Source organism: Budorcas taxicolor, chromosome 13 (genome assembly GCF_023091745.1).
Source record: "Budorcas taxicolor isolate Tak-1 chromosome 13, Takin1.1, whole genome shotgun sequence".
Classification (NCBI taxonomy): domain Eukaryota; kingdom Metazoa; phylum Chordata; class Mammalia; order Artiodactyla; family Bovidae; genus Budorcas; species Budorcas taxicolor.
In genome coordinates, this window is record NC_068922.1 from 50772773 (window position 1) to 50796725 (window position 23953).

General features: G+C 49.1%; 1 protein-coding gene across 1 annotated transcript; it reads left to right on the forward strand.

Moving 5' to 3' along the window:
• The first annotated feature begins 520 nt into the window (after positions 1 to 520).
• ADRA1D (adrenoceptor alpha 1D) lies at positions 521 to 23664 on the forward strand. Its single transcript, XM_052651134.1, has 2 exons — positions 521 to 1625; positions 22773 to 23664. Exons 1-2 carry the CDS (start codon positions 521 to 523, stop codon positions 23360 to 23362), a joined length of 1695 nt encoding a protein of 564 aa, XP_052507094.1. The 3' UTR covers positions 23363 to 23664.
• The last annotated feature ends 289 nt before the right edge of the window (positions 23665 to 23953 follow it).

The window sequence follows — 23953 nt, forward strand, 5'->3', positions numbered from 1 at the left end:
GAAGAGAGAGGGCCGGCGAGGGCATCTGAGGCGCGGCAGGGGTGGCTGACGCGGGGTCGGAGTGTGAGCCAGCGCTGCCGCCCCTGGGGACCCCGGAACGCCAGCGGGCTGGGAGCACAGATCCCCTTCATCACGCAAGTGTGGCGGCGCCGGGTCCCTCGGAGCCGGCCACCCCCTCCTCCTTCCTCGCGCTGCCCTGGCTCGGTCCCGCCCCCGGCGCTCAGGAGCGAGCGCGACAGCGGTCGCCGCCCTCGAGCCCGGCCGCCGCTTTGCCAGCTCGTCTGGGCACGCTGCGGGAGCGGCGCGCGTCGCCGGCCCAGGCTCCACTACGGTTCTACTACGCGGCCAGCCCACTCCGCTCGCTAGCAGCTGCGCTTCACGTAGAAGGAACAGGAGTAGGACCCTGACAAGACAGGCGCGTTGGGCTGGAGACGGAGCCCCGAGGTTATGCCCGCTGCCCCACGCTGTACCAGTCGCTCGTCGTGTGCCCAGGCCGGGCCCCCGACGGCCGCGCGTTGAGATGACTTTCCGCGATCTCCTGAGCTTCAGTTTCGAGGGACCCGGCTCGGACAGCAGCGCCAGGGGGACTGGTAGAGGGCGAGGCGCGGGCGGCGCTGCCGCCTCGGAGGGCCAGGCGGTGGACGGCGTGCCTGGGGCCGCGGGCGGCGGCGGCGGCGTGGTGGGCGCGGGCAGCAGCGAGGACAACCGGAGCTCCGCTGGAGAGCCCGGGAGCCCCGGCGCCGGCGGCGAGGTGAATGGCACAGCGGCCGTCGAGGGGCTGGTGGTGAGTGCTCAGGGAGTGGGCGTGGGCGTCTTCCTGGCAGCCTTCATCCTCACAGCTGTGGCTGGCAACGTGCTGGTCATCCTCTCGGTGGCCTGCAACCGCCACCTGCAAACAGTCACAAACTATTTCATTGTGAATTTGGCTGTGGCCGACCTGCTGCTGAGTGCCACAGTGCTCCCCTTCTCGGCCACCATGGAGGTTCTGGGCTTCTGGGCCTTTGGCCGGGCCTTCTGCGACGTCTGGGCCGCCGTGGACGTGCTGTGCTGCACGGCCTCCATCCTCAGCCTCTGCACCATCTCCGTGGACCGGTACGTGGGTGTACGCCATTCGCTGAAGTACCCCTCCATCATGACCGAGCGCAAGGCAGCAGCCATCCTGGCGCTGCTCTGGGCCGTAGCTCTCGTCGTGTCCGTGGGGCCACTGCTGGGATGGAAGGAGCCGGTGCCCCCTGACGAGAGCTTCTGCGGCATCACAGAGGAGGCAGGCTATGCTGTCTTCTCCTCCCTGTGCTCTTTCTACCTGCCTATGGCAGTCATCGTGGTCATGTACTGCCGCGTGTATGTGGTGGCGCGAAGCACCACGCGCAACTTGGAGGCGGGCGTCAAGCGCGAGCGCGGCAAGGCCTCAGAGCTGGTGCTGCGCATCCACTGTCGCGGCGCCAGCACTGGCTCAGCTGAGACCCACTGCGGGATGCACAGCACCAAGGGTCGCACGTTCCGCAGCTCACTGTCGGTGCGTCTGCTCAAGTTCTCCCGCGAGAAGAAGGCGGCCAAGACGCTGGCCATTGTCGTGGGCGTCTTTGTGCTCTGCTGGTTCCCCTTTTTCTTCGTCCTGCCACTGGGTGAGTGACCCCTCTCCCACCAACCTCTAACCTCCCTCGCTGAGCCTGTGGCCGTCCCTTCCTGGCACCCAGACTTGGATGGCTCTTCCAACTGGAGAATGACTGTCCACCCGAACATGGAAAGTTTACTTAGTAACCTGCCTGGTCTCTTAGGTGCTTGTGCTGCTTTGTGGGAGAATAACAGGCTCTTCATGCTTGCAGGATTTTGTCAGGAACTCACTTTTCTGACCCACCTTCTTTACTGCTGTTAGAAGCCCTGGCCTTGTTTTAAGCTCCCGACTGTTCTAAATATAAAGGATCAATGGAAATCTGTGTAGCTGTCTTCCCATAGAAAGTGGTGAGCAGTGTATGTGCTTGTTTATATATCCCCCTCCCTGTACCCCCAGCTTTAAACGCCAACACCCAGAAGTGGCACCCAGGGTGGGTTGGCCTGCATTCATTCTTGGGCAGCAATCCCAGGCCAGTCTATAATGAACAGCAGCAGACACCCAAAGCCACCTGCTTTCTCTCAACTGGTATTTGTGAATGCCCTGGTCTCTCACTTCTGACATCTCTTGAAGGTGTGGGCAGGGGTTGGAGGTGGGTAGCGCGGGGTGTAGCAGGGGTCTTTGTAGGCGTGAGAAAGAGAAGGAAAGGACATGTTATCATATGGAAAGTTAATATTGTTCATTGTAGTTTCTTAAATTTACCGAGTCCTTCAGCACTTCCAGAAAACTTTGCTATTTCTTTCACAGGCTCTCTTGTAGTCCTGGGAGGTGGGCAGCTGTTCTGAGGAACTTCCTCCCATACCTTGAGGCCCCTCCTGGAAGCCCTGGGGCTGAGTCAATACAGGGAGGGGAAGGGGAACAGCATCTCTGGGGACACATTCATTACACTCATGGTTGTAACTTCAGCAAGCCCAAGCCAGAACCTCCCCTTTCTCAGGCTTTGCTCCTTCCATGCTCTGCAGCTGTGTCCAGAAAGGGACAGTAGCCCCCTCCTGCTCCCTTGCAGGCCCTCTCCTCACATCAGTTAGAGTGATCTTTATGCATTATAAATTAGAGTGTCATTCTCTACTAAAATCCCTCAATGCTTTTCTACTGTCCTGGAAACAAAATCCAAACTGTCCATCATAGCCTATGATAGAGTGACCTTCAAGTTTATTACTGTCCAGACCAAAATGAGCTCTTATGTATATTTACACTGAGACCACAGGTACGTACCAGGACTATGGTGGGTAAACCCAGACATGTTGTCCCCCGTCTGCAAGGAAGGATCTGAGAGATGAGTCACCTCCCCCCTGACCTCATGGCTTTGTTGCCCTGAACTTTGCTCACTGTCCACGCAGGCCCTTCCAACCCTCTTCTGGGTCCTTGATCATGCCAAGCTCATACCCTTACACTTGCTCTTCCCTTTGTCTGGCTTGCTTTCCCCAAATCCTCCTGGCTATCTCCCCATGTTTTAGGTCTCAGAATAAATGTTCCCACTTCATTAAGGCCTTTCTTCTTTTTTCTCAATTTTGCTTATCTTTCTCTGTATTTTCTCCCTTGGGCACAAGTTTCTCTTCTTTCATTAGCTCCTTAGCTATAATCACATTTCTGTGTTGCTTGACTTGGGGTATGATTCCCCCTGCCACCACTGACCCAGAAGCTCTGTGAGGAAAGGCTTTGTCAGTTATGTAATCACCAATGCCCAGTACAGTGCCTGGCACATGGGGAACAATGGAGGAGAATGGAATGGACAACAGGCTCTGGTGCCAGGCTCTTCTCTTTATTAGCTGTGTAACTGCTAGCAAATCCCTGAACCTCTCTGCCTCTGTTTTCTCATCTATAAACTAGGAATGGCAAAGATGATAATAATACCCACTTGTACTACTATGGTGATACTTGAGTGAGAGATTACTTGTGAATATAACTGGCACATGGTGAGTGCAGTGTGGGCTGTTGCTTTTGTAACAGAGGCTCAGTAAATACAAGATAAGGAATGAATAAATCACCAGCTTGAAAATCGTCTTGCCGGAGACTGCTGTCAGGGAAGAGAGAGGGATGGGTGGAGCAGGCAGTGGCAAATAGGCAAGAGAAAGTTGGTATGGCCCCCCTCTTAGAAACCCACATGCCCAGGGTTTAGAAACCTCCCAAGCCTACCAACCAAACCCCAGCTGTGACCTGTTCCAGGTGGCCTCAGCCTCCTCCCTATCCTTTGGTTCATACTGGCCCCCTGTCAGGAATGATCAGGGTGCATATAGAATGCCACCTCCCTTTATGTTCCTTTAACTTCTTTTAAAATTTTTAGTTACAGAATAATGCGCAGATAAGGAGAAAATAATATAAGTGCCCATGTATCTGTAATCTCCCATATTGAACAGATGATAACATTTTACCATATTTGTCTCAGATCACTTCCTCTCTCTCTTTTCAAAGAAACAGAACAACCACAACTAAGTTCCCTCCTCCTGTCCCTTCCTCTCTCCCCAGAGGTAAATCTAGTGTTTATCACTCCCACACATGTTTATACTCTTACCATAAACACCTGAATCCATAACAATAAACAATACTGTTCTGTGTGTCCTGCAGACTTATATAAGTTGTACCAGCTGTGCACATTCATCTTCAGTTTGCCTTTTTTACCCAATGTTTTGCCATTGAGATTTATCCATTCTGGTTATTTTAGCAACAATATAGTATTCTGTTTAAGTGTATTCCATGGTGTGTTGACAGTCTCCTGCTGAGTGTTCAGCTTTTCTAATTTTCCACCGTTACAGTCAACACTGCAAAAGGCTACTATTTTTTGAGGTTGAGACCACGTCTGCCTCTTCTAGGAAGTCATCCCTAAATCTCCATGGCCTCTTCCCTTGTTAGCATGCACTTCTCTTCCTCAATCCCTCATCTCTGCTGCTCCTCACACCTGGCATCGTGACCCAGGGACTATCCTTGCCTCCCCCTTCCTGCTAGTCTGCACTGGGCACCTCACCAAGTTTTGGAACAAAGCCCAGGGCCACTGATGAAGCCAAACTGAGTGGAACCTGGCAATAATGAGCAAGCAGGACTGAGGCCAAGCAAGGAAACAGACTATTCTGATCTGCCATGATGTGGCTTAGAGGGCAGGACAACAGAAAGAACAGGAGGACAGAGCCTGCAGTACAAGCAGGAGTCGTCTGAGGGCTGTGCAGGAAGGAGAGGGCAAGCCTCCCCCTCTAGGAGCTCTGAGGCAGGCCTGGAAGAAGGGAGGAACAGGGAACATTCTGAGCAACAGCTTTTGGGGTGAATCTGGAATCCAAGGGTCTGCCACATTTTGGTAGGAAGTGGCAGTATGTGCTTGGGGAAGAAGGTGTTAGGAACTTAGATAAGGGGACCAAGGATGGATGTGTTTGCAAAAGTAGGGTGTGAGGGTACAGTCTCCAAGGAATAGGATGGAGGGACAAATAGATAAGAGGGGATGGGGAAGGAGGCTTAGGGAGCACTGACTTTGAATGAACCAGAGGATGCAGAAAAGGGGGAGCCAAGAGAAGTGGTACCTCCCTCCTTACTGGCTGTGGTTCTCACACCAGGTGTGAGGAGCAGCAAAGATGGGAGGATTGAAAAAGAGTACTGTATGCCAGCAAGGGCCACAGGCCAGGAAATGAAGGTACCCAGTAGGGCCACAACATGGGAGTTGTCAAGCAGACCCAGGGTGTTCTTTACCCACATCACCACACACAAAGCCAAGTGGAAGCAGGAGCCCCAGGCACAACAGTGACATGGCCAGGGAGCAGCCCCAGAGGGTATCAAAAGCCTTAGGAAGTGGGCCCAGGGTTCCAGGGGGAAGTTGGCACAGAGGCCATCTATCACCTAAAATATTTTAGTCAAGCTAGACCTGCAGCAGAGAGACATACAGCCAAGGTATGCTAAGCTGTGAGGCCACTGGGACCTAAGTGGCTTGGCAGGAAAGACTGAGACACAGACACAGGGCACCTAAAGTCCTGAGGGGCTCAGAGAGGGGCTAGGGGCCATTCCCCCCAGGTGTAGGACAGGCCATCCCCTCTGTCTGTGACTTTATCTGAACAGTGACTACATTGGTGAATACATATGTAAAGTCATCGGTCTGTATTCATAAAGTGTACACACTTTATAAATCTGACTGTCAGTATCTTATGCCTTAATGAGAGAGAAAGTGAGAGGAAGAGAGGTGGGAAGAGGCAAGAGGAGGCTGTGAGTTATCTGAGGAATTGGTGTCCAGGCTGGAAAGCACACTTTAGCAGCCAGGCACGGAGAGTAGAATCAGTGTTTGCATCTCAGAGTTTGGCCAAGTGCGGAGGGACCCATCTCCACAGGCTTCCTGAGGTGGTACAAGGTCCACAGACACACGGAGAGAGGCAGTGGGTGTACTGTGGCAAGTCTTCAGGAATAATATTACTGTGCCCTGGCCCAAAAGCCTGAAGAAGAGACTGACATTGCACCTCCTATCTGTGCCTTTATGGCATCTGGCACATAGTAGGTCCTCAGTCAGCGAGTGTAGAGGGAAAAAGTGGCAGAATCCAGGGCCTCTTCACTTCCTGCCATGCCAAGGATCTGGGTGACAAAGCATAGCCCTCTATCTTTATTATTATTATTATCATTATCATTATCGTTACTGTGGCAAGAACACTTAACATGAGAGCTACCCTTTTAACATTTCTAAACATGAATATTGTTAACTCTGGGTACAAGTTTGTACAGCGGATCTACAGAATTCATTCACCTTGCTTAACTAAAACTTTATGCCTATTGATTAGCAATTCCCCTTTTCCTCCCTCCCTCCAGCCCTTGGCTCCCACCATTCCTCTTTGATTCTTTGAATTTTAGCTGTTTTAGGTACTTCATGGAAGTGGAATCATGCAGTCCTTCTGTGACTGGCTTATTTCACTTAGTATAACAGCCTCTGTATAAAGTAGATCCCCCCTCTTACTAGCAATGCATTGGGGATGACCCCCTATTTATGTGACCCCAAAATTTTTAAATATAACAGCTAATATTTATTGCATGATTATTATGAACATGTAATGAGCTAGAGGTTTTATTTTCCACTTTTAAAAATCATGGATAGTTTCAAATACATGAGTAGACAGTGTGATGGCCCCAGTACCTATGACCCAGCTTCAACATGTATCAACCCAAGGCTGATCTTGGTTCATTCCAGCTCCCACCCGCTTTCCACCACTGCTTATTATTTTGAAGGAAACCCAAGATACCTTATCAGTTTATCTGTAAATTCTTCAATATTTTTAGAATGACTTAAAAAAAAACTACAATCCATTATAATACATAAAAATACTTGTTTAATGGATACCAAATGTTTTTGTGTTCAAATGTAGCTGATTGCCTCATAAATTTTTAGTTTGTTTGAATTAGGGTCTCAAAATAGTACATAGATTACATGCAGTTGATTTGCCTCCACAGCTTCTTTAATTGATAAGATTACCCTTTCCCCACCGTTTCCCTTTTAGCTTATTTGGTGAAGAAAGCAGACTGTTCATCCCAAAGGAGTTGCCCACAGTTTGGAGCTTGCATCCCTGTGTGCTCCGATGCTCAGTCATGTCCAATTCTTTGTGATGGCTCCTTTGTCCATGGAATTTTCCAGGCAAGAATACTGGACTGGGTAGCCATTCCCTTCTCCAGAGGATCTTCCCCACCCAGGAATCGAACTCAGGTCTCTTGCATTGCAGGTAGATTCTTTACTGTCTGAGCCACTAGGGAAGCCCTGCATCCCCATAGTGCCATTTAATGTGTCCTACTGTTCCCAGTACATCATATAAATTGGCTTAAGCAGATTCAAGCTCAGTGTCTTGAACAAGAATTCTTCTTTTGTAATGTTAAGATTGACCAGGGGTTTAGATGCAGTCAGCTTGATTCATTTACTATAAAATATCCCATCAACCTTTACCTGTTAGTTTTAGCAGCCATCGACCATGGCCGGGAGCCATTGTATCACTGGGACTTAAAGTGGTGATATCCAAATTCTGTCATTCCTTCTGCATTTGTAGACTAAAACTCTAAAAAGAATTCACCACTAGCTGTTTGGTCACTTGAAATAGAGGCTATACAAGAAAAGCAGAAGAGCTGCTCAATGCTCTCCATTATCAAAAAAGTCAATTTCCTAGCAATGTTTACAAAAAGGACCAAAAGATTTTTTAGTACTGTGATAAAGTAACTTTTAAATCTGTCACACATTATATATGTCACTGTTTGGGGGCTAACCAATAGGTGCCCTTTCAAGTTGACTAATGAGACCTATGGCATAACCCAGAGGGTCTTGAACTTTCTGGTCTGATGAGATGTTTCAGGCTCAGCTTGTACTTTTTTTGACCTGTCCCATTTCTCTAAAGAGGCCTGGTCTCTTTTAGTGGAAAATGATCATTTAAAGACCACAGTTTGAGCTTTCAGATGTTCATTGATATTAAGCTGGCCACTGACTCAGTAGACAGAGCTAGGAGATACTTTTTTGGAGGGTGGGGGGAGGAAAATATATCACTGATGGAGGACAGACTCCTGTTATTGGGTGAATACAGATCCTTCCTCTGCCTAGGTTCTTGTCCTCTGCCCAACTCCTGCTGATATGTTTGTCCCAAACATCTAATGAGCTGTTAATCACTCCACCTCATTCTTTAAAACTAGGATACAGGGGCCATGTACTTTCTCCCCCATGCTCATCTCTACCCTGGTTATCATTGTGACTGCACTGTACTGAGGCTGACCCATGCTGATACCCTGTGACTCTCCCTCCACTTTTTCTCCCAGGGTCATGCCCTGGCCTATGTGTACACCTTGATCTATAAGCCCCTTGATCTATAAGCCCCTAAATAATCTCTGCCACTTGAGTCCACCTGCTCATTCTGTTTACTGACTCCAGCCTTGACCAAGCCTTCACTTCCCTGCCCTTCACCTTGTCTTCTGGTTAGTTAGGCCTCCGTTTCCAACTGGCACCATAATCCATCACTTCACCCTCTCTTGCCATCTTTAACTCCCTTGCCTCCACCTACTTCTGTGAGCCCCAGACCCTGAATCAGGTCATTCCTCCATGTGATACACAGAGGTGTGCTGGCAAGTGTTTAAGACTGGCTCTGAAATGGGGGCTAATTTGTAACATCTGTCCATTTCCATGATGGAAATATTCCCACTATGGTCAATTTCAAACTACCAAAGAGATAGCCAGCTTGCAAAGTTCCTGAAAATTTATCAATCAGCTCTTGTGAACCACAACAAACCAGTATCTAAACCATGTCCAACTCTTTGCGACCCTGTGGACTGTAACCTACCAGGCTCCTCCATCCATGGGATTCTCCAGGCAAGAATACTGGAGTGGGTTGCCATTTCCTTCTCCAGGGGATCTTCCCGACCCAGGGATTGAACCCAGGTCTCCCGCCTTGCAGGCAGACGCTTTAACCTCTGAGCCACTAGGGAAGCCCCATGTGTCTAAATAAGAACATGTTAAAAAGAAAAAAAAGAAAAGAAAAATCCTACTTTCCATTGACAGGTCTCCTCCTCAGGGCAGTCCTCAGGATGTCCTTAAAGTCCTGCAGGTCCCTGTCAACTCTGAATCTCTCTCAACCCTCTTTCCTTCCCAAGGGATTTCCCTCTGTCAGTTATTGCTCATCCCTCCTTAACTCCACCTTTCCTCTGCCTGCTCATACAGCATGTATATGTGTCCACAACTTCTTAAAAATGATTCATCTTCAACCTTGTAGCCCCTTCACCCTCACTCTCTCCCACTTTCTCACTGTAATCTTTCCTCTTTTTCACCTTCTTGAAATTTTCACCTTCTTGAATATTCCTTGCTACTTACTTCTTTAAAAAAATAAAACATTCTGATATTAATCTTAATCCTAAATATCAGAGCTGAGTTTAGAACCCAAGCACCCTGGCCCTTAGAGTCCTTGTTACTTCCTCCCTAGGTCAGAGAACAGAGGTCAGGCTGAAGCTAGGGTTAAGGATCAGTTGGGATCAGCCATGTTTTAAGCTTTAAGTCTCACCAAATGCCTCAGTGCCTGCTTACTCCCCTCAGGTTGAGTTCCAGGCTCCCTTCTGCCCCAGATCCTGGCCATGAGGGCCCTGAGCATTGCCATAGGACATGACCACTTCCTGTCTGTCTTGATCCTCCCAAACCCCTAGAGCCCTTGAGCCTCATCCTCATGAGATAACCTCTGTGTTCCTGAGCCTACCTCTGACCCCATTTGAACTCTGCCCCATCCTGAGCTATATGCCCACAAAAAGGTCTTCTTGAATACTAGAGTATTTGCCTGCCCTCCTTTGCAGATGATGACCCAGCAGAACATTGGTCTCGGCCCCTGAAAACCAGCATTGGGACCTAATAGGCAATGCACCATCTATTCAGTGCTGGGACTCCTGGACAGAGTGACTACTGTCTGGAAACCTTCTCTCCTCTGGCACAAGCACTGATCTGCTCCAACTTATGAACCATTTGTCAGTACGACCCAAGAACTAAAAGGTTCATGCTCAGATTAGGGTCATGTTCAGCTTAGCACAGGGCCATTTGGCAGGGACTTCAGCCTTGGGCATATGGAGCTTGGAGTGTGACTCTTCCAAGGCCACAGACCAGGAAATGAGTTAAAAAGTGACAAGAGTGAAATGAAGGGGAGAGAGAGATGTTGGAGAGGTGAGAAGGGAAGGGAGAAGAACTGAAGGGAAATGAGTGGGGTCCAGTGTAGGACACTGAATAGATCTATGACTCATCTCCCTGCCTTGGGCCCTACCAGGCATCCTCTGTGGCTCTAGGAACTGGCCCTCCCTGTCAATCCCTACAGCTGCAGAAGGGTATCCAAGGTTAGACCAGTAGTTCTAAGCCACCCCTACAGAGTTCAAGGATCCTGAGGCTGACATGGGACACAGAAGGACTTCTGATCTATTCTTTTCCTGTCTCAAACCAGACACCCACCAGTTACCTGTCACCATGGAAAATTGTCAGCACAGGGAATTCAAGAGATTTGGCTTGACACAGCTAGCCCCACAGTACCCTCAGCTCCCTGTCTTCATCATCCATCTGAGATCTGGACCCTATTCAGGTTACCTCTTTCTGACAGCCTTCCATGGTTGTTTCTGCTTCAAAATGGCCTGATCTCTTAGCATCTTTGTCTCCCCTTCTCTGTTCCAGCAGTTCTAACTTCTTGGTTGTCCTCCAACTTGTCAGGTGCTCTGCTGCCTCGGGGCCTTTGCACATCCCCTTTCCTCTGTCTGGAATTTTCTTTCCTCAGGAAGATACACGACTCACTCCCTCAGAGAGTCTTCAGGTCTCAGCTCAAGTGTGCCTTATGAGAGAGGCTGACCCTTTAAAATATAGCAAAGAGGCCCACTGCTTCCAGCCTCTCCTGGGGAAGGTGAAATTGAATTCTGAAGAGTAGAAGTACTGAGTGAGCAGCTGAAAGAACTGGAAGAACGAAAGGGAGTCTAGGACTGGGAATTCCTTTTCTCCTAGGCAGTGTGTGTGTGTGTGTGTGTGTGTGTGCACGTGCGCTCAGTCATGTCTGGCTGCCAGGTTCCTCTGTCGACAGAATTTTCCAGGCAAGAATACTGGAGTGGGATGCTATTTCCTACTCCAGAGGATATTTCTGAACCAGGGATCGAACCCACATTACTTGCGTCTCCTGCATTGTTAGGTAGATCCTTTACCACTGCACCACCTGGCAAGTCCCTCCTGGGAAGCAAGAGAGACCTGAATATCTGAGAGAACATGGGATTTTAACCCTTATATTTCATTCTGGCTAGAGAAAATGGCTGCCTGGGATAGAAAAGTCACTAGTCGAGGAGGGAGTGGGAAAGGGGAAAGGCTGGGCTGCAGCCTGATAGTTCGTTGTTGGCTGCAAGCTATGAACAAGGCTGGTGGCTGAGAATTCTGACATTCTGCCAAGAACAAGTTCACTTCTGGTGATGCCAAAAGAATGCTGTTAATCACACATTCCCCTTTTGCCTTCAGCACTGTCACTCCTCAGCAAGGCTTGGCCAGATTGGCCAGCTCTAGCATCTCCTGGGCCTGGATATTTCTCTTACTTAAGAGAGGGGATTGACCTGTGATAAGGCTGCAGACTTTCCCACAAAGCTCACAGGCTGTCCTAGTTTCCCCAGTAATGTGCAGGCCAGGCTGGCCCAACCAAGCATGCCAGAGAGTAGGGTAACCTGCCCTCACAGGCAAGGCCCTACCTCTCCTGATCAGTGGATGTTCAGCAACCTGGATATTAGGTTAGATTCCTGATAGAGGCACCAAATACAGAGAATAGAGGAAGGCAGGTGGGAGCAAGCTCGACGGACACATGCAAGAACAAGGTCAAGGAGCAGAGAGAAGCAGCAAGAGCTGTGGTTGCAGTCATCTCCTGCTGCATCCTGACCTCCTCGCCTCATAGGCAGGCCAATGTGTCCATTCCCATGCTCCAGCCTGCCTGTTGAGTTGAGAGAAATGAACATGAACATGCACATCTGTGCCCTGCCTTTCCCAACAGTGGGCAGAAGAGTTAAAACAGTGACCAAGAGCTAATCCCTGGATTATAGATTTGGGACCAATCAAGAGAGCTTTGAAAACACATCCATGCAAAGAGTGTCTTGGGTCATGTCCTTGTACTCAGAGCCTGAGGCAGGGCTTCTTACGCAAATGATGAACTGAGGGAAGCTCTCCGGTGGTAGATGGGAGGGAGGAAGGGAAGCAGGATAAGTCAGAAAAGACCTAACCCCAGGATGTGGTCTCAAAGTCTGGCCTTGACCTGACCCCACGGGGATCCCTGGAGCAAGAAGGACAGCAGAGAATTGCACCACCTGCAGACAAGAAGGCTGGCCTGTTCCATCCCACTCAGTCTGTCACTGGCTGTGGACTGCCACCTTGGTGGGAAAATATCATCTCCCAGTTGAAGCAGCTCGCGTTGGTCAAGGGTAATTCTCCAAAGAAGGGGCAATTATAAGCTATTAGCAGCCAACATTCACAGCATCTGGGAGCTGGGGGCACCTGGACGGGGCATTAATAACATCAACTTCAAACCTTTAAGGTGACTTGAGCAGAGACTTGAAGGACAGGAAGGAGATGGCCAGGTGGCTTTCTGGGGCTCCTCCCAGCAACCCACTCCAGTATTCTTGCCTAGAGAATCCCAGGGATGGGGGAGCCTGGTGGGCTGCCGTCTATGGGGTCACACAGGGTAAGACATGACTGAAGCGACTTAGCAGCAGCAGCAGCAGCAGCCTGAGATGCAGCAAGCAGGCAACAGCCCAGACTTTCTGAATGTTCTGGATGGTTATGGGTGCACAGGAGCTGAACTCAGTGTGGTAGGCCCCACAGGCCACCCCAAAGGTCACAGGGAAGGCCAACAAATGCCACTTATGTGGAGGCAGAATCAAGGTGCTCAAGGCACACACACTCCAGAAACCACTGTCAGCTCGGCAGACCCTAGGAGTGGAATTAATCACAGAAATGCTCCTGGAGAGGCAGTTCTATGCCTGAGTCTGAAGAACTGGAGAGACCCACTGTGGAGAAAAGAGGAAGGCCATCCTCCAGCCCAGGCCATCTGTATGAAAGACCAGAGGCAGGGATGGGCCTGCTGCTTGTGGAGTAGCTGCTGGGAGGTATTAAGTGATCCTTTGTGGAGCCTGACCTCCAGAACCCCTGGAGGACCAGGGGAAGTTTTTTCCCTTTTTTTTTTTTTTTCTTGAAAAACAATTCTCTGATTTTTTTTCTTTTTTTTTTAATTTTTATTTTTACTTTATTTTGCTTTACAATACTGTATTGGTTTTGCCATACATTGACATGAGTCAGCCACAGGTGTACATGAGTTCCCAATCCTGAACCCCCCTCCCACCTCCCACCCCATATCATCTCTCTGGATCAATCCCTGTTACATGATGTCATGAGAAGACCAAGCACTTTAGGGCTAGATTGACTCAGGTTCAAATCCTGACCCTTCCACTTGTCCTCTGGAGGTAATTAGAATCTTTGCAAAGTAGGATGCTAATGCCATGAGAATTAAATGAGAAGTGCTGCATACAGGGCCCAGCATGCAGCCTGGTAGGTACTAAACACTCAGAAAGCAAGTATGAGCTCCCATGTCCTTCTTTGTCACTTTAGAGGCTACCTACATCTACCCAAACAGCACTTACTCACTCACTTTACAACCCCTGCTCTGGATTAGGCACTTGTGTTAGAGATGGGATGAAAAGAATCCTACAGCTGCCATCAAGAAACCTAGAGTCTAGGAGAATAGACAGAGCAGTAACTAATTTTATGCCTTAAAATGCAGGCATGCATAAAGCGGCACCTAACTCAGGTTTGGTCAGGGAGGACACCTGACCTGGGCTGGAGGGATGGGTGGGAGGAGGCAGAAATCACCTTGGGAGAAGTTTGAGTCATGCAAGAATGCAGAAGGAATCCAGCCCCTGTGGGAAGACATGCCTGTGGCTTTGTGCAGCCAGTTTGGGAAGGAGGTAAGATAAATTCAGCATGGGAGTCTAAAAAGACTTGAATGAAACACAAGAAATTTTGGGTTTATTCCTCAGAACCATAGGAAGCTGCTAACGGTTTTCAGAAGGGAAAGGAGAGAAACTTTTTTCTTTTTTACAATAAGTCTCCAGCAGCTGTGTGCAGAGTAGAGGAGACAAGGGACCACTGGGGGCTGTCACAGCCAAGTAAATACAATGAGATGCCAGAGTAAGCAAAGGCTTCAGGAATGAGGTAAAGGGAGGGACCCCCCCTAGAGAGAAAAATGAATGTACCAGACATGGTGACATAAAGGGTAGAAAAGAGGGAATCATTCAGTAAACTCAGCAAGTGTTGGGCACCTACTGTGTGTTCAGTGTACTCATGAGGTCTTCTGGGCAATGGGAATGCACTGCCAAGCAAAACAGACACTAGTCCTGCCCCCACAGACTCCTACTGCAGGGAGAAAGATGGTGGACAAAATGAAGAATAACTCAAATAATACAAGATAAGGTGATAAGGGCCACAGACATAGTTGAGGGAGATGAGGAGTATGGGGTGGGGGACACTGCCATTTTTTATTGAAGTTGATTTACAATATCATGTTATTTTTAGGTGTACAGCAAAGATTTTTGTCAGATAATTTTCCTTTATAGGTTATTACGATATACTAAACCTAGTCCACTGTGCTATACAGTAACTTGCTTATCTATTTTATGTATGCTGCTGCTGCTGCTGCTAAGTCGCTTCAGTCGTGTCCGACTCTGTGCGACCCCATAGACAGCAGCCCACCAGGCTCCCCTGTCCCTGGGATTCTCTAGGCAAGAATATTGGAGTGGGTTGCCATTTCCTTCTCCAATGCATGAAAGTGAAAAGTCAAAGTGAAGTTGCTCAGTCGTGTCCTACTCTTCGCGACCCCATGGACTGCAGCCTACCAGGCTCCTCCGTCCATGGGAGTTTCCAGGCAAGAGTACTGGAATGGGGTGCCATTCCCTTCTCCAATTTTATGTATAGTAGTTTTTTATTTTTAATCTCACACTCCTAATTTGTCCCTCTCTCCTTCTCCCCTTTGGTAACTATAAGTTTGCTTTTCTATGTCTGTGAATCTGTTTCTGTTTTATACATAGATTCATTCATATCATTTTTTAGATTCCACATGAAAGTCAGGCAATGGCATCCCACTCCAGTATTCTCGCCTGGAGGATCCCATGGACGGAGGAGCCTGGTGGGCTGCGGTCCATGAGGATGCTAGGAGTCGGACACGACTGAGCAACTTCACTTTCACTTCTCACTTTCATGTATTGGAGAAGGAAATGGCAACCCACTCCAGTGTTCTTGCCTGGAGAATCCCAGGAATGGGGGAGCCTGGTGGTCTGCCGTCTATGGGGTCACACAGAGTCGGACACGACTGAAGTGACTTAGCAGCAGCAGCCTGGAACTTCACTTAGTATGATAATCTCCAGGTCCATCCATGTTGCTGCAAGTGGCAGCATTTCATTCTTTTTATGGCTGAATATTCCACTGTTTGCACATGCCACGTTTTCTTCAACCAGTCATCTGTCGATGGACACTTGGGTTGTTTCCTGGCACACTGCAATTTTAAATGGGAGGTCAGACAGACCTCACTGCAAAGATGAAGACAGGAGCCATGTAAATTTCTGGGGGACAGCAAATTCAAAGGCCCAAGGTGGGAATATGTCTTCCAAGAAGCAAAAGGAAGGCAGTGAGGCTGGAAGAGGGAGTAGGAGGGAGTGTCAGGGGGATTAGGGGACTGCATGTTGAGCTAGGTAGTCATAGATTTTTATGTGCGGGAGAATGGAAACCCGTAGAGGGTTTTGAGCCTAAGGAGTGACAAATCTGTTTATATTTCTAAGGGATTGTTCCAGCTGCCAGGTTGAGGGTAGATTTCAGGCTGCAGGAGTACAAACAAGAGACAGTGGGGAGGCTGCTGAATTATTCAAGGAGCGAGATAATGGTGTCTCAGACAGGGTAGGAGGGCACAGGGTGGAAGGTAGTGGTTGAGTTTCAACCTCATCTCCTTCCGTTCTGCCCTCAATCACTCGATTTTATCCACACTAGCCTTGTCATTGTTCTGCAGACATACCAGGGCCACCTCAGTGCCTTTGCATTTGCTGTTTCCTCTATCTGGAATGCTTTCCCTGAGCTGTCTACATGGCTTATTCATCTCTTACTCAAATGTCACATCCTTAGTAGGCCTTCTCTGGCCACTTTATCCAAAATTTATACTGCCACCCCCAGCCACATGCACACACACACACATAAACACACACTAGCTATCTTTGCTGCTTTTTCTAATTAGCATGTCTTATTATATGACATGCTTGTATTTTCCTTGTTTATCGTATTTATTACTGGTCCTGCCTTATGAAATGTAAGCTTTATGAGGGCCAGATAAGTGTGAGATGCAAGTAGGCATCCAGTAGAGATGTCTGGGGAGAAGGCAATGGCACCCCACTCCAGTACTCTTGCCTGGAAAATCCCATGGATGGAGGAGCCTGGAAGGCTGCAGTCCATGGGGTCGCTGGGGGTCGGACACGACTGAGCAACTTCACTTTGACTTTTCACTTTCATGCATTGGAGAAGGAAATGGCAACCCACGCCAGTGTTCTTGCCTGGAGAATCCCAGGGACGGGGGAGCCTGGTGGGCTGCTGTCTATGGGGTTGCACAGAGTCAGACACGACTGAAGCAACTTAGCAGCAGCAGCAGCAGAGATGTCTGGGAGGTAATTGGATTGAGGAGTCTAGAATTTCGGAGAATAGACTGAGCTGGAGATAGAACTGTGGGAGTTGGCCAAAAGTCAGTGAACCTGGTTGAAACTGGGATGAGAATGCAAAAAGAAGAGATTACAAGACTCTTCTTGCAAGGGCACTCCTACACAAAGCAGTGGGGACATGAAAAAAGGGGGGCAAAGGCAATTGATATGGAATAGAAAATCCAAGAGAAGAGTGCCCTAGAAGCCCCAGGTGAGATGAGAAGTGTCCGAGATGGATGAGAGCAATATCTGCAGATAGGGGTCCAGGGTGGAGTAGGGCAGTAGGGCAAAGCAGTGGAGTGAAAAGCAGGTGGTGGAGAGGAGACAGCCTGTGTGGATAGAAAGGGTAGAGAGAATTAAGGAACAGCCAGAGAATCAGCAAAGAGGGTGCAACTGTGATAGAGGCCAGCTCACAAGTGACTGATGGGTCAAGAGCTCCACAACACGAGTAGGGATGTGAACCTTGGGTGGGAAGAGAGACTCCTTTCTTAACAAGAAGGAAGAGAGGTGAAGAAGGTTTGAGTGAGTGTCCAACTTCTTTGTCTTAGTCTCTTGTTATTTTCAAAGTTTAAAGTTTTTATTTTGTATTAGGATATATCCAATTAACAATGTTGTAGTAGTTTCAGATGAAGAGTGAAGGGACTCAGCCATACATATACATATATTTCTTTGTCTTATTTTCTCTGCAAAACAGGAAGTAAGATCAGCTGCTCTGGAGAAGGTGAAGCAGCAGAAGACTGCTTGGGCTGTGGAGAGGGGTAAAAGCTCAAAGGTGGAGAATCATGGGAGACTGGGTTGAGGATGGGCAGCAAGATTGCTGGAAGTCAGGACACAGAGCTGAGGTCGGAGACCCTAAGCATGTTCAGAGAGGGGGTGAATCTCTCCAGAGTTAGGATCTGGCTGAATAAATACAACCCAATTCAGAAGGACATGGGCATGGAAGGACTGAGGAAAGAACAGCTGGACTGCAAGAGAACAGAAGTCTCAGTTAAGCAGAGATAATAGGAGAAATCCAAGGGGCTGGCAGGTCAAAGTACAGAGAACAAAGAGGGAGAGAGAGGGTAGAAAGCTGCAGTCAGTGGTGGAATATAAGTTGAAGTGAAGAAATGAAATGCTCAGCCTTATGTCTTAAAAGGATCTCCCCAGCTGCTGTGTGAAGAACAGGGGACTATGGGGGTCACAGGGACAGGAGCAGGGAGCCCACTTGGAGGGCATTGTAAGTATATGATGATTGTGCCAGGGTAATAACAGGGGATGGTGCACAGTGGGGGATTCAGGACCAACAGGAGTTGGGGATGGATGGGATTCACAGTGTGATAGAAAGAGAGGGGTCAGAATGTATGGAGCACCTGTGATGTGCCAAGCATGGTGTTGGGAGCTCACCATTTAAGAATCAAATAGATGGGAAGCCAGTAGTTACCTGTAGTGCTCTTGGCATTTAGAAGTGAATAGATATGCTAGGGGAGGAGGGAATATAACTAACTCTGCTGGGTTGGGAGAGGGTGGCGTGAGGAAGGCTTCCAGGAGGAGATGCCACTGGAGCCAGCACTACCAGGTGGAGGAAAGAGGAAGTGCATTCCAGGATGACTGTGTGCAAAAGTGCAGAGATAAGACTGGGGAGCCCGCTGTGGCCAGAGGGCAGCAAGAAGTCAGTGTGGCTATTTAGCTGATGTGCAGGAAGGTGGAAGAGAAATAGGAATCACAAGAGAAAGAACAAGGGAGTTGTGCTGGGTGCCTGGATGGCAGGATGCTGAGGGAGGGAGTCCCATGAGCACCTGTTTCCAGTGACAGTTGCCAAGATGAGTTAGCACAGCTGGGTTATATGCATGCAAGAAACGCCGTGGACAGTGCGGGGAGTGGGAGAGGGAATCAGCTCAGGGCAGAGAAGGGGGCTGCCAGGTACGGAGAGACAGAGGCCTTGCGTTAGAACCCCTGTGGACCCACTGGGGCTTTCCTGTTGCTGGGCTTCCAGGACTGGCAAAGGCTTGTGCTGGGCAGCTGGAGATGAGTGAGAAGGCAAGAGAGGCAAAATAAATGGTCAGCCTAAGAGGCCATAACTCAGAGTGGCTGGAGGAGGAGAAAGTTGGGAGTGGCTGAGAAGGGGCTTGTTGACAGATGCCCCCACACCCAGGCAGAACTGTAGGGATAATGCAAGGGAGCACCCCTGGGAGTCTCAGGACAATTACCTACCTTGTCCATGGCAAAGGGGAGGGAAGTGTCCACATGCCCCCCTGTCCCCTGACTCAGGAATCCTTGAAAGAGGCTGTGGGCAGATGAGAGAAGGTTGGGGCAGGCAGGCAGCAAAGAGTAAGGCAGGGTGCAAGAAGGCATATGGGGTGGACGGCTGCATTCTGTGCAGAGGTAGGTGTGAAGCTCAGTACTGCCATGTGAAGGGAGCAGAGTGAAATCTCTGGGGAGCTCCTGCCTGTGGAAGCTGGAGCCCAAGACATAGATGTCTGTATTTTACATGCAAGATGTCTGTGCACACAGGGCAGACAGCAAATGAAACAAAATTGCGGAGGCTGCCATCAGTGCCCCACCCTGCCCCCCGTATATGGGTCACTTTCTACGCCAGCAGTTGCCTCCATCTCTTTGCCCTCGACTTTCTCTGGCCAGCAAAATCCTCATTGTCCACCCACACAGAAGACAGGACTATGGAAAATTAACACCCTGAGGGAGCAGCCCAAACACTGACTGATGGGAATGGGAGTATAGATACCTCACCTCCCTCACCCCACTAGTGCGACAACTACAGTCCCCCAGAGCTCCCAGTGAGATTGCACCCTGGTGGCCCATAGCAGTGACCAACTGGTTAACTCTCCTTTCATTGGCTTCCTTCTCTTCCCTCTTTTTATCACATGTCACTACTGGTGTTTCATTCACCTTTCAAGTAAACAAGTTGTATTTGAATCCTTGTCTCAGGTCTGCTTCTGGGAGGACCAAAGTAAGACAGAAACCTCAGCAAGACACAGTAGGAAAAACGTGGGGCTGAAAGGCTGAGTTTGAACCCCAGCTCCTTTGTGTGTAAGGAATTCCGAGCTGGCAGCAAGCTTCCACATAGGTTGGGTAAGCATAAATTAGAATTCTAATTCTTAAAAGCAAGGCCCAGGACACACTACAGATATGCCATGTTCCCCACAAAATTCAAATCAAAACCACATTGATAACAAAGCCCCTTGGCTGGTTTTTGGCTTACTGCTGAAAGCATAGTCCCCTGATTTGTCATCCTGGGCTAAATATAAAAGAATTCTAGCCTGAGTCAGAAAGTTATTTTCAGCACTCGGTCTTACTTTGCAGCCATTGAAGGATGCTGTTCAGAAGGCTGTCTTTCTGGAGGCTGAGGTCAACCCTGGTGGCCCCTGGATTCCAGGGACAACTGCCCGATACTTCTCCCAAGGGAAATTAACTCCTAAACACATTCTGACTGATGCCCCAGCCTCCCCCAAACCCACCAAATCTCAGCTTCTGTTTCTGGCCACTATCCAGAGCTGAGAACGGAGTCCCTTCAGGACTGAGGTCTCCTCTCTCAAAAAGCCACAGAGATATGGAAGGGGGAGCTGAATAGACTCCAGTATTTAGTACAAACCTGCTAAGTCTTACACCCTGAAATTTATGATTCATCAAAAAATCCCTTTCAGAGAAACGTTGCTATGTATATTTCACAGGAAAGGAAAGTGAAACTTAGATGGCCAAATAACTTGCTGAAGGCTGCATGACCAGAGTTTGAAAATCCTGTGCCACGCAGTACTACCTGACATTCCTCTTTCTCAGCCTCTTAGCACCAGGAATCTCACCAAGTGGGAGGTGGGTGATATACAAGAGCCCACAGGTCAAAGAAGGACCCATGGTGCCTCTGCTCCCTCAGTACAGGCCCGTGCTCTTATTTCTTTGAGGACAAGAAAACAAAGCATGTTTCATGATTTGTCAAGGACCACTACCCTTGCTCTGCTCACCCTGGCAGACACTTGAGGCTTTTGCCTGGGATGGGACACTCTTGCCACCTATCCTTGACCCCTGCTGCTATTGCTGTGGAGGATGATGAGGGTGACAAAGTGGCCTGTGCTTCCTGAATGATGTCTTTGCACTTTGTTAGTTGCCCTTGGAAGTATGACTCCTTAAGGTCCATGGTGGGGAAAGCAGGAGAGAGGTTTGTGGGGAAGAGGGTCTTTCTGGCACAACTCAGACTTCCAGTGCCCCCACTCCCTCCTGTCAGGCACTCTGCTCCCTTTTAAAGCCATCCCAGAAGCCTTCCCTGACCACTTCCCACTTCCACTGGGACAGCTCCATTATCCTGCATTCTGGCAGCGCATGGGCATTGCATTTGTTCAGTCGCTAAGTCGTTTCTGACTCCTGGCAACCCCATGGACTGCAGCACACCAGATGTTTGCTCAAATTCATGTCCCCTGAGTGGCTGATGCTATCTAATCATCTCATCCTCTGCCACCTCCTTTTCCTTTTGCCTGCAATCTTTCCCAGCATCAGGTCTTCCCCAATGATGTTCTTCACATCAGGTGGCCAAAGCATTGGAGCTTCAGTTTCAGCATCAGCCCTTCCAATGAATATTCAGGACTGATTTCCTTTAGGATGGCTTGCTTTGATCTCTTTGCAGTCCAATGGGACTCTCAAGAGTCTTCTCCAACACCACAGTTGGAAAGCTTCTTTCGAAGCATCTTCAGCACTCAGCCTTCTTTATGGTCCAACTCTCACATCCATACGTGACTACTGAAAAATATCATAGCTTTGACTATACTGACCTTTGTCAACAAAAGTGATGTCTCTGCTTCTTAATATGCTGTCTAGGTTTGTCATAGCTTTCCTTCCAAGGAGTGTCTTTTAATTTCATGGCTTCAGTCACTGTCCACAGTGATTTGGGCATTGTGTTTATTGAGGCTTAATTCTAGGTTCTATCTTTTGCCTGTTCAAAAATATCCATATCTCCTAACTATCCACAAAATAAAAGCATGACTTTCCAGCATTTAAGGCCCTTCACCATCTGTCCCAAATGAAGTTTTCTGAGCATATCCTATTGGACATTCCCCTGCCCAAACTTGTTATCCTCTTGCCTACCTCTCCATTCCACTCCTGATAACCTCTACCCTTCCTCATCCTGCCTGGCTCCTGTCTATCCTGAGACTTTGGAAGCCCCCCCACCCCAATATACTGGGCACCACCATCATCCCATCTTCTTTCTCATGATATTTGATCCACTTTGCTACTGAGAGAGCAGGACCCCAGGTATTTGAGGAGAGTCCAGGACAGTGCCTGGCATGGAGCAAGCCTTGGTCAGCATTTGATTCAGGAGTCTTTACCCTTCTTATAAAGCTAGGGACTACTTGGGCATCTGACAAAGTGTATGGAGCCTTTATCAGAATTACTCTTTCAAATGCATAAAATAAAATACAAAGGATTAGAGGTGGAATCAGTTTCATTGATTTTTAATTGAAATTTGTGATTTAGTATTAAATGTACTTCCACATGAAGGCTTTAAATAACAGGATCCACTGGTGTGTTCTAGTGACCATTTCCAAATAGGGAGAAGCATAGACAATATTTCAAAACATCTCCGCCAACTGCTAATATTATGTAGAAAACTGACAATATTGCACTGTTTTGTAGCTGCAGTTTGGAGCTACGAAACAGTGATTTCAATATCATTTTGTCTAATTCTACTCAGGTTTGTTGCTTACACTTGCAGGAAATGCTTGATTTCAGGTAAATGTGAGTAAAACTGAAGATGGTTGTTTTTCTTCATCAAAGTTCATGGACACTCTTGAATTATATCAGGAACCCATTGAGGAGAGATATCTTGATAGCCCCTAGCTGATGAATGGTCAGAGCCCAGGAAAGGTGCTGTGGGAGGGGGAGTAGTGTGGAGAGGGGCTGCCTGTGGAGAGGGGCTGCACCAGGGGCAGCCTGGGGCTCCCTGGGGCTCCCTCTTCCTGAGCATCTAACCAGCCTGGGTCTCTGCTTCCCACAGGCTCCCTGTTTCCACAGCTGAAGCCCTCAGAGGGCGTCTTCAAGGTTATCTTCTGGCTGGGCTACTTCAACAGTTGTGTGAATCCACTCATCTACCCCTGCTCCAGCAAGGAGTTCAAGCGTGCCTTCTTCCGCCTCCTGCGCTGCCAGTGCCATCATAGTCGCCAGCGCCGCCGCCCACTCTGGAGTATCTACAGTCGCAACTGGCAAGCTTCAAATGGCAGCCCACACCCAGACTGCACTCCTGGCCCAGGTGCCATACCCACCAGGGCCCCACAGGCCTTCACTGTGCCCTCAGCCCCTGGCTCCCTGGGCGCATCCAAAGCACAGGCTCCAGCTGTCCCCTGTCGAAAGATGCCATGCACCTTCCGTGAGTGGAGGCTTCTCCGGCCATTCCAGAGACCTGCTACCCAGCTGCATGCCAAAGTCTCCAGCCCGTCGCAAAAGATCCACACCAGAGAGGCCATGTGCGCCCTGCACTCAGAGGTGGAAGTGGTTTTCTTAGGTGTCCCCCACGATGCAGCTGAGAGTACTACCTGCCAGGCTTATAAACTGGAGGACTACAGCCATCTCCAAGAAACTGATATTTAAGGACCTTGAGTTAGGCCAAGGAGTATGCTGGGGTGGTGGGAAGGGTATGGAGAAGGAGACTGTCTTTGTTCAAGAGGCTGGTGAGAATCAGAGACCCAGAAACTAATCAGCATCAGTTTTGGCAACTGCTCTCCAGCATCTGTGAGGAACTGAGATGGGTTGAGGGTTTTGAAAGTTATGGGCTCCCCGTCTCTGGACACAGACGCCCCCAGCTCCTCCTTTCAAGAAAGGGGCTACAGGCTCCTTAAGGCCATTTGCTTCCAATCCCTGCTTGAGAAACACTGCCCCGTCTATGCTGTGAACCCTGGGTAGGTGGCCCCAAGTATAGCCAGGCAGCCCTGTCCCTCCTCTTGGGGAGGAAAGGGCACAGAGGCCTTGCCTGGCTGTTCCCAATGCCTCCCCTCCAGGAAAGATCACTGGGGCCAAGGATTCTCAATGGACACAATTTCTCCTTACTGCAGACTGGAGAAATCCAGTGAGCCTGCCATTGCCACCGGCATGCTTTGGTGGCAGAATAAATTACTGTCCTATAAGCCTATTGTATAACCTGCAGGCCACTCTGCCCTACAGAGGCTCTGCCTTACCCCTCAT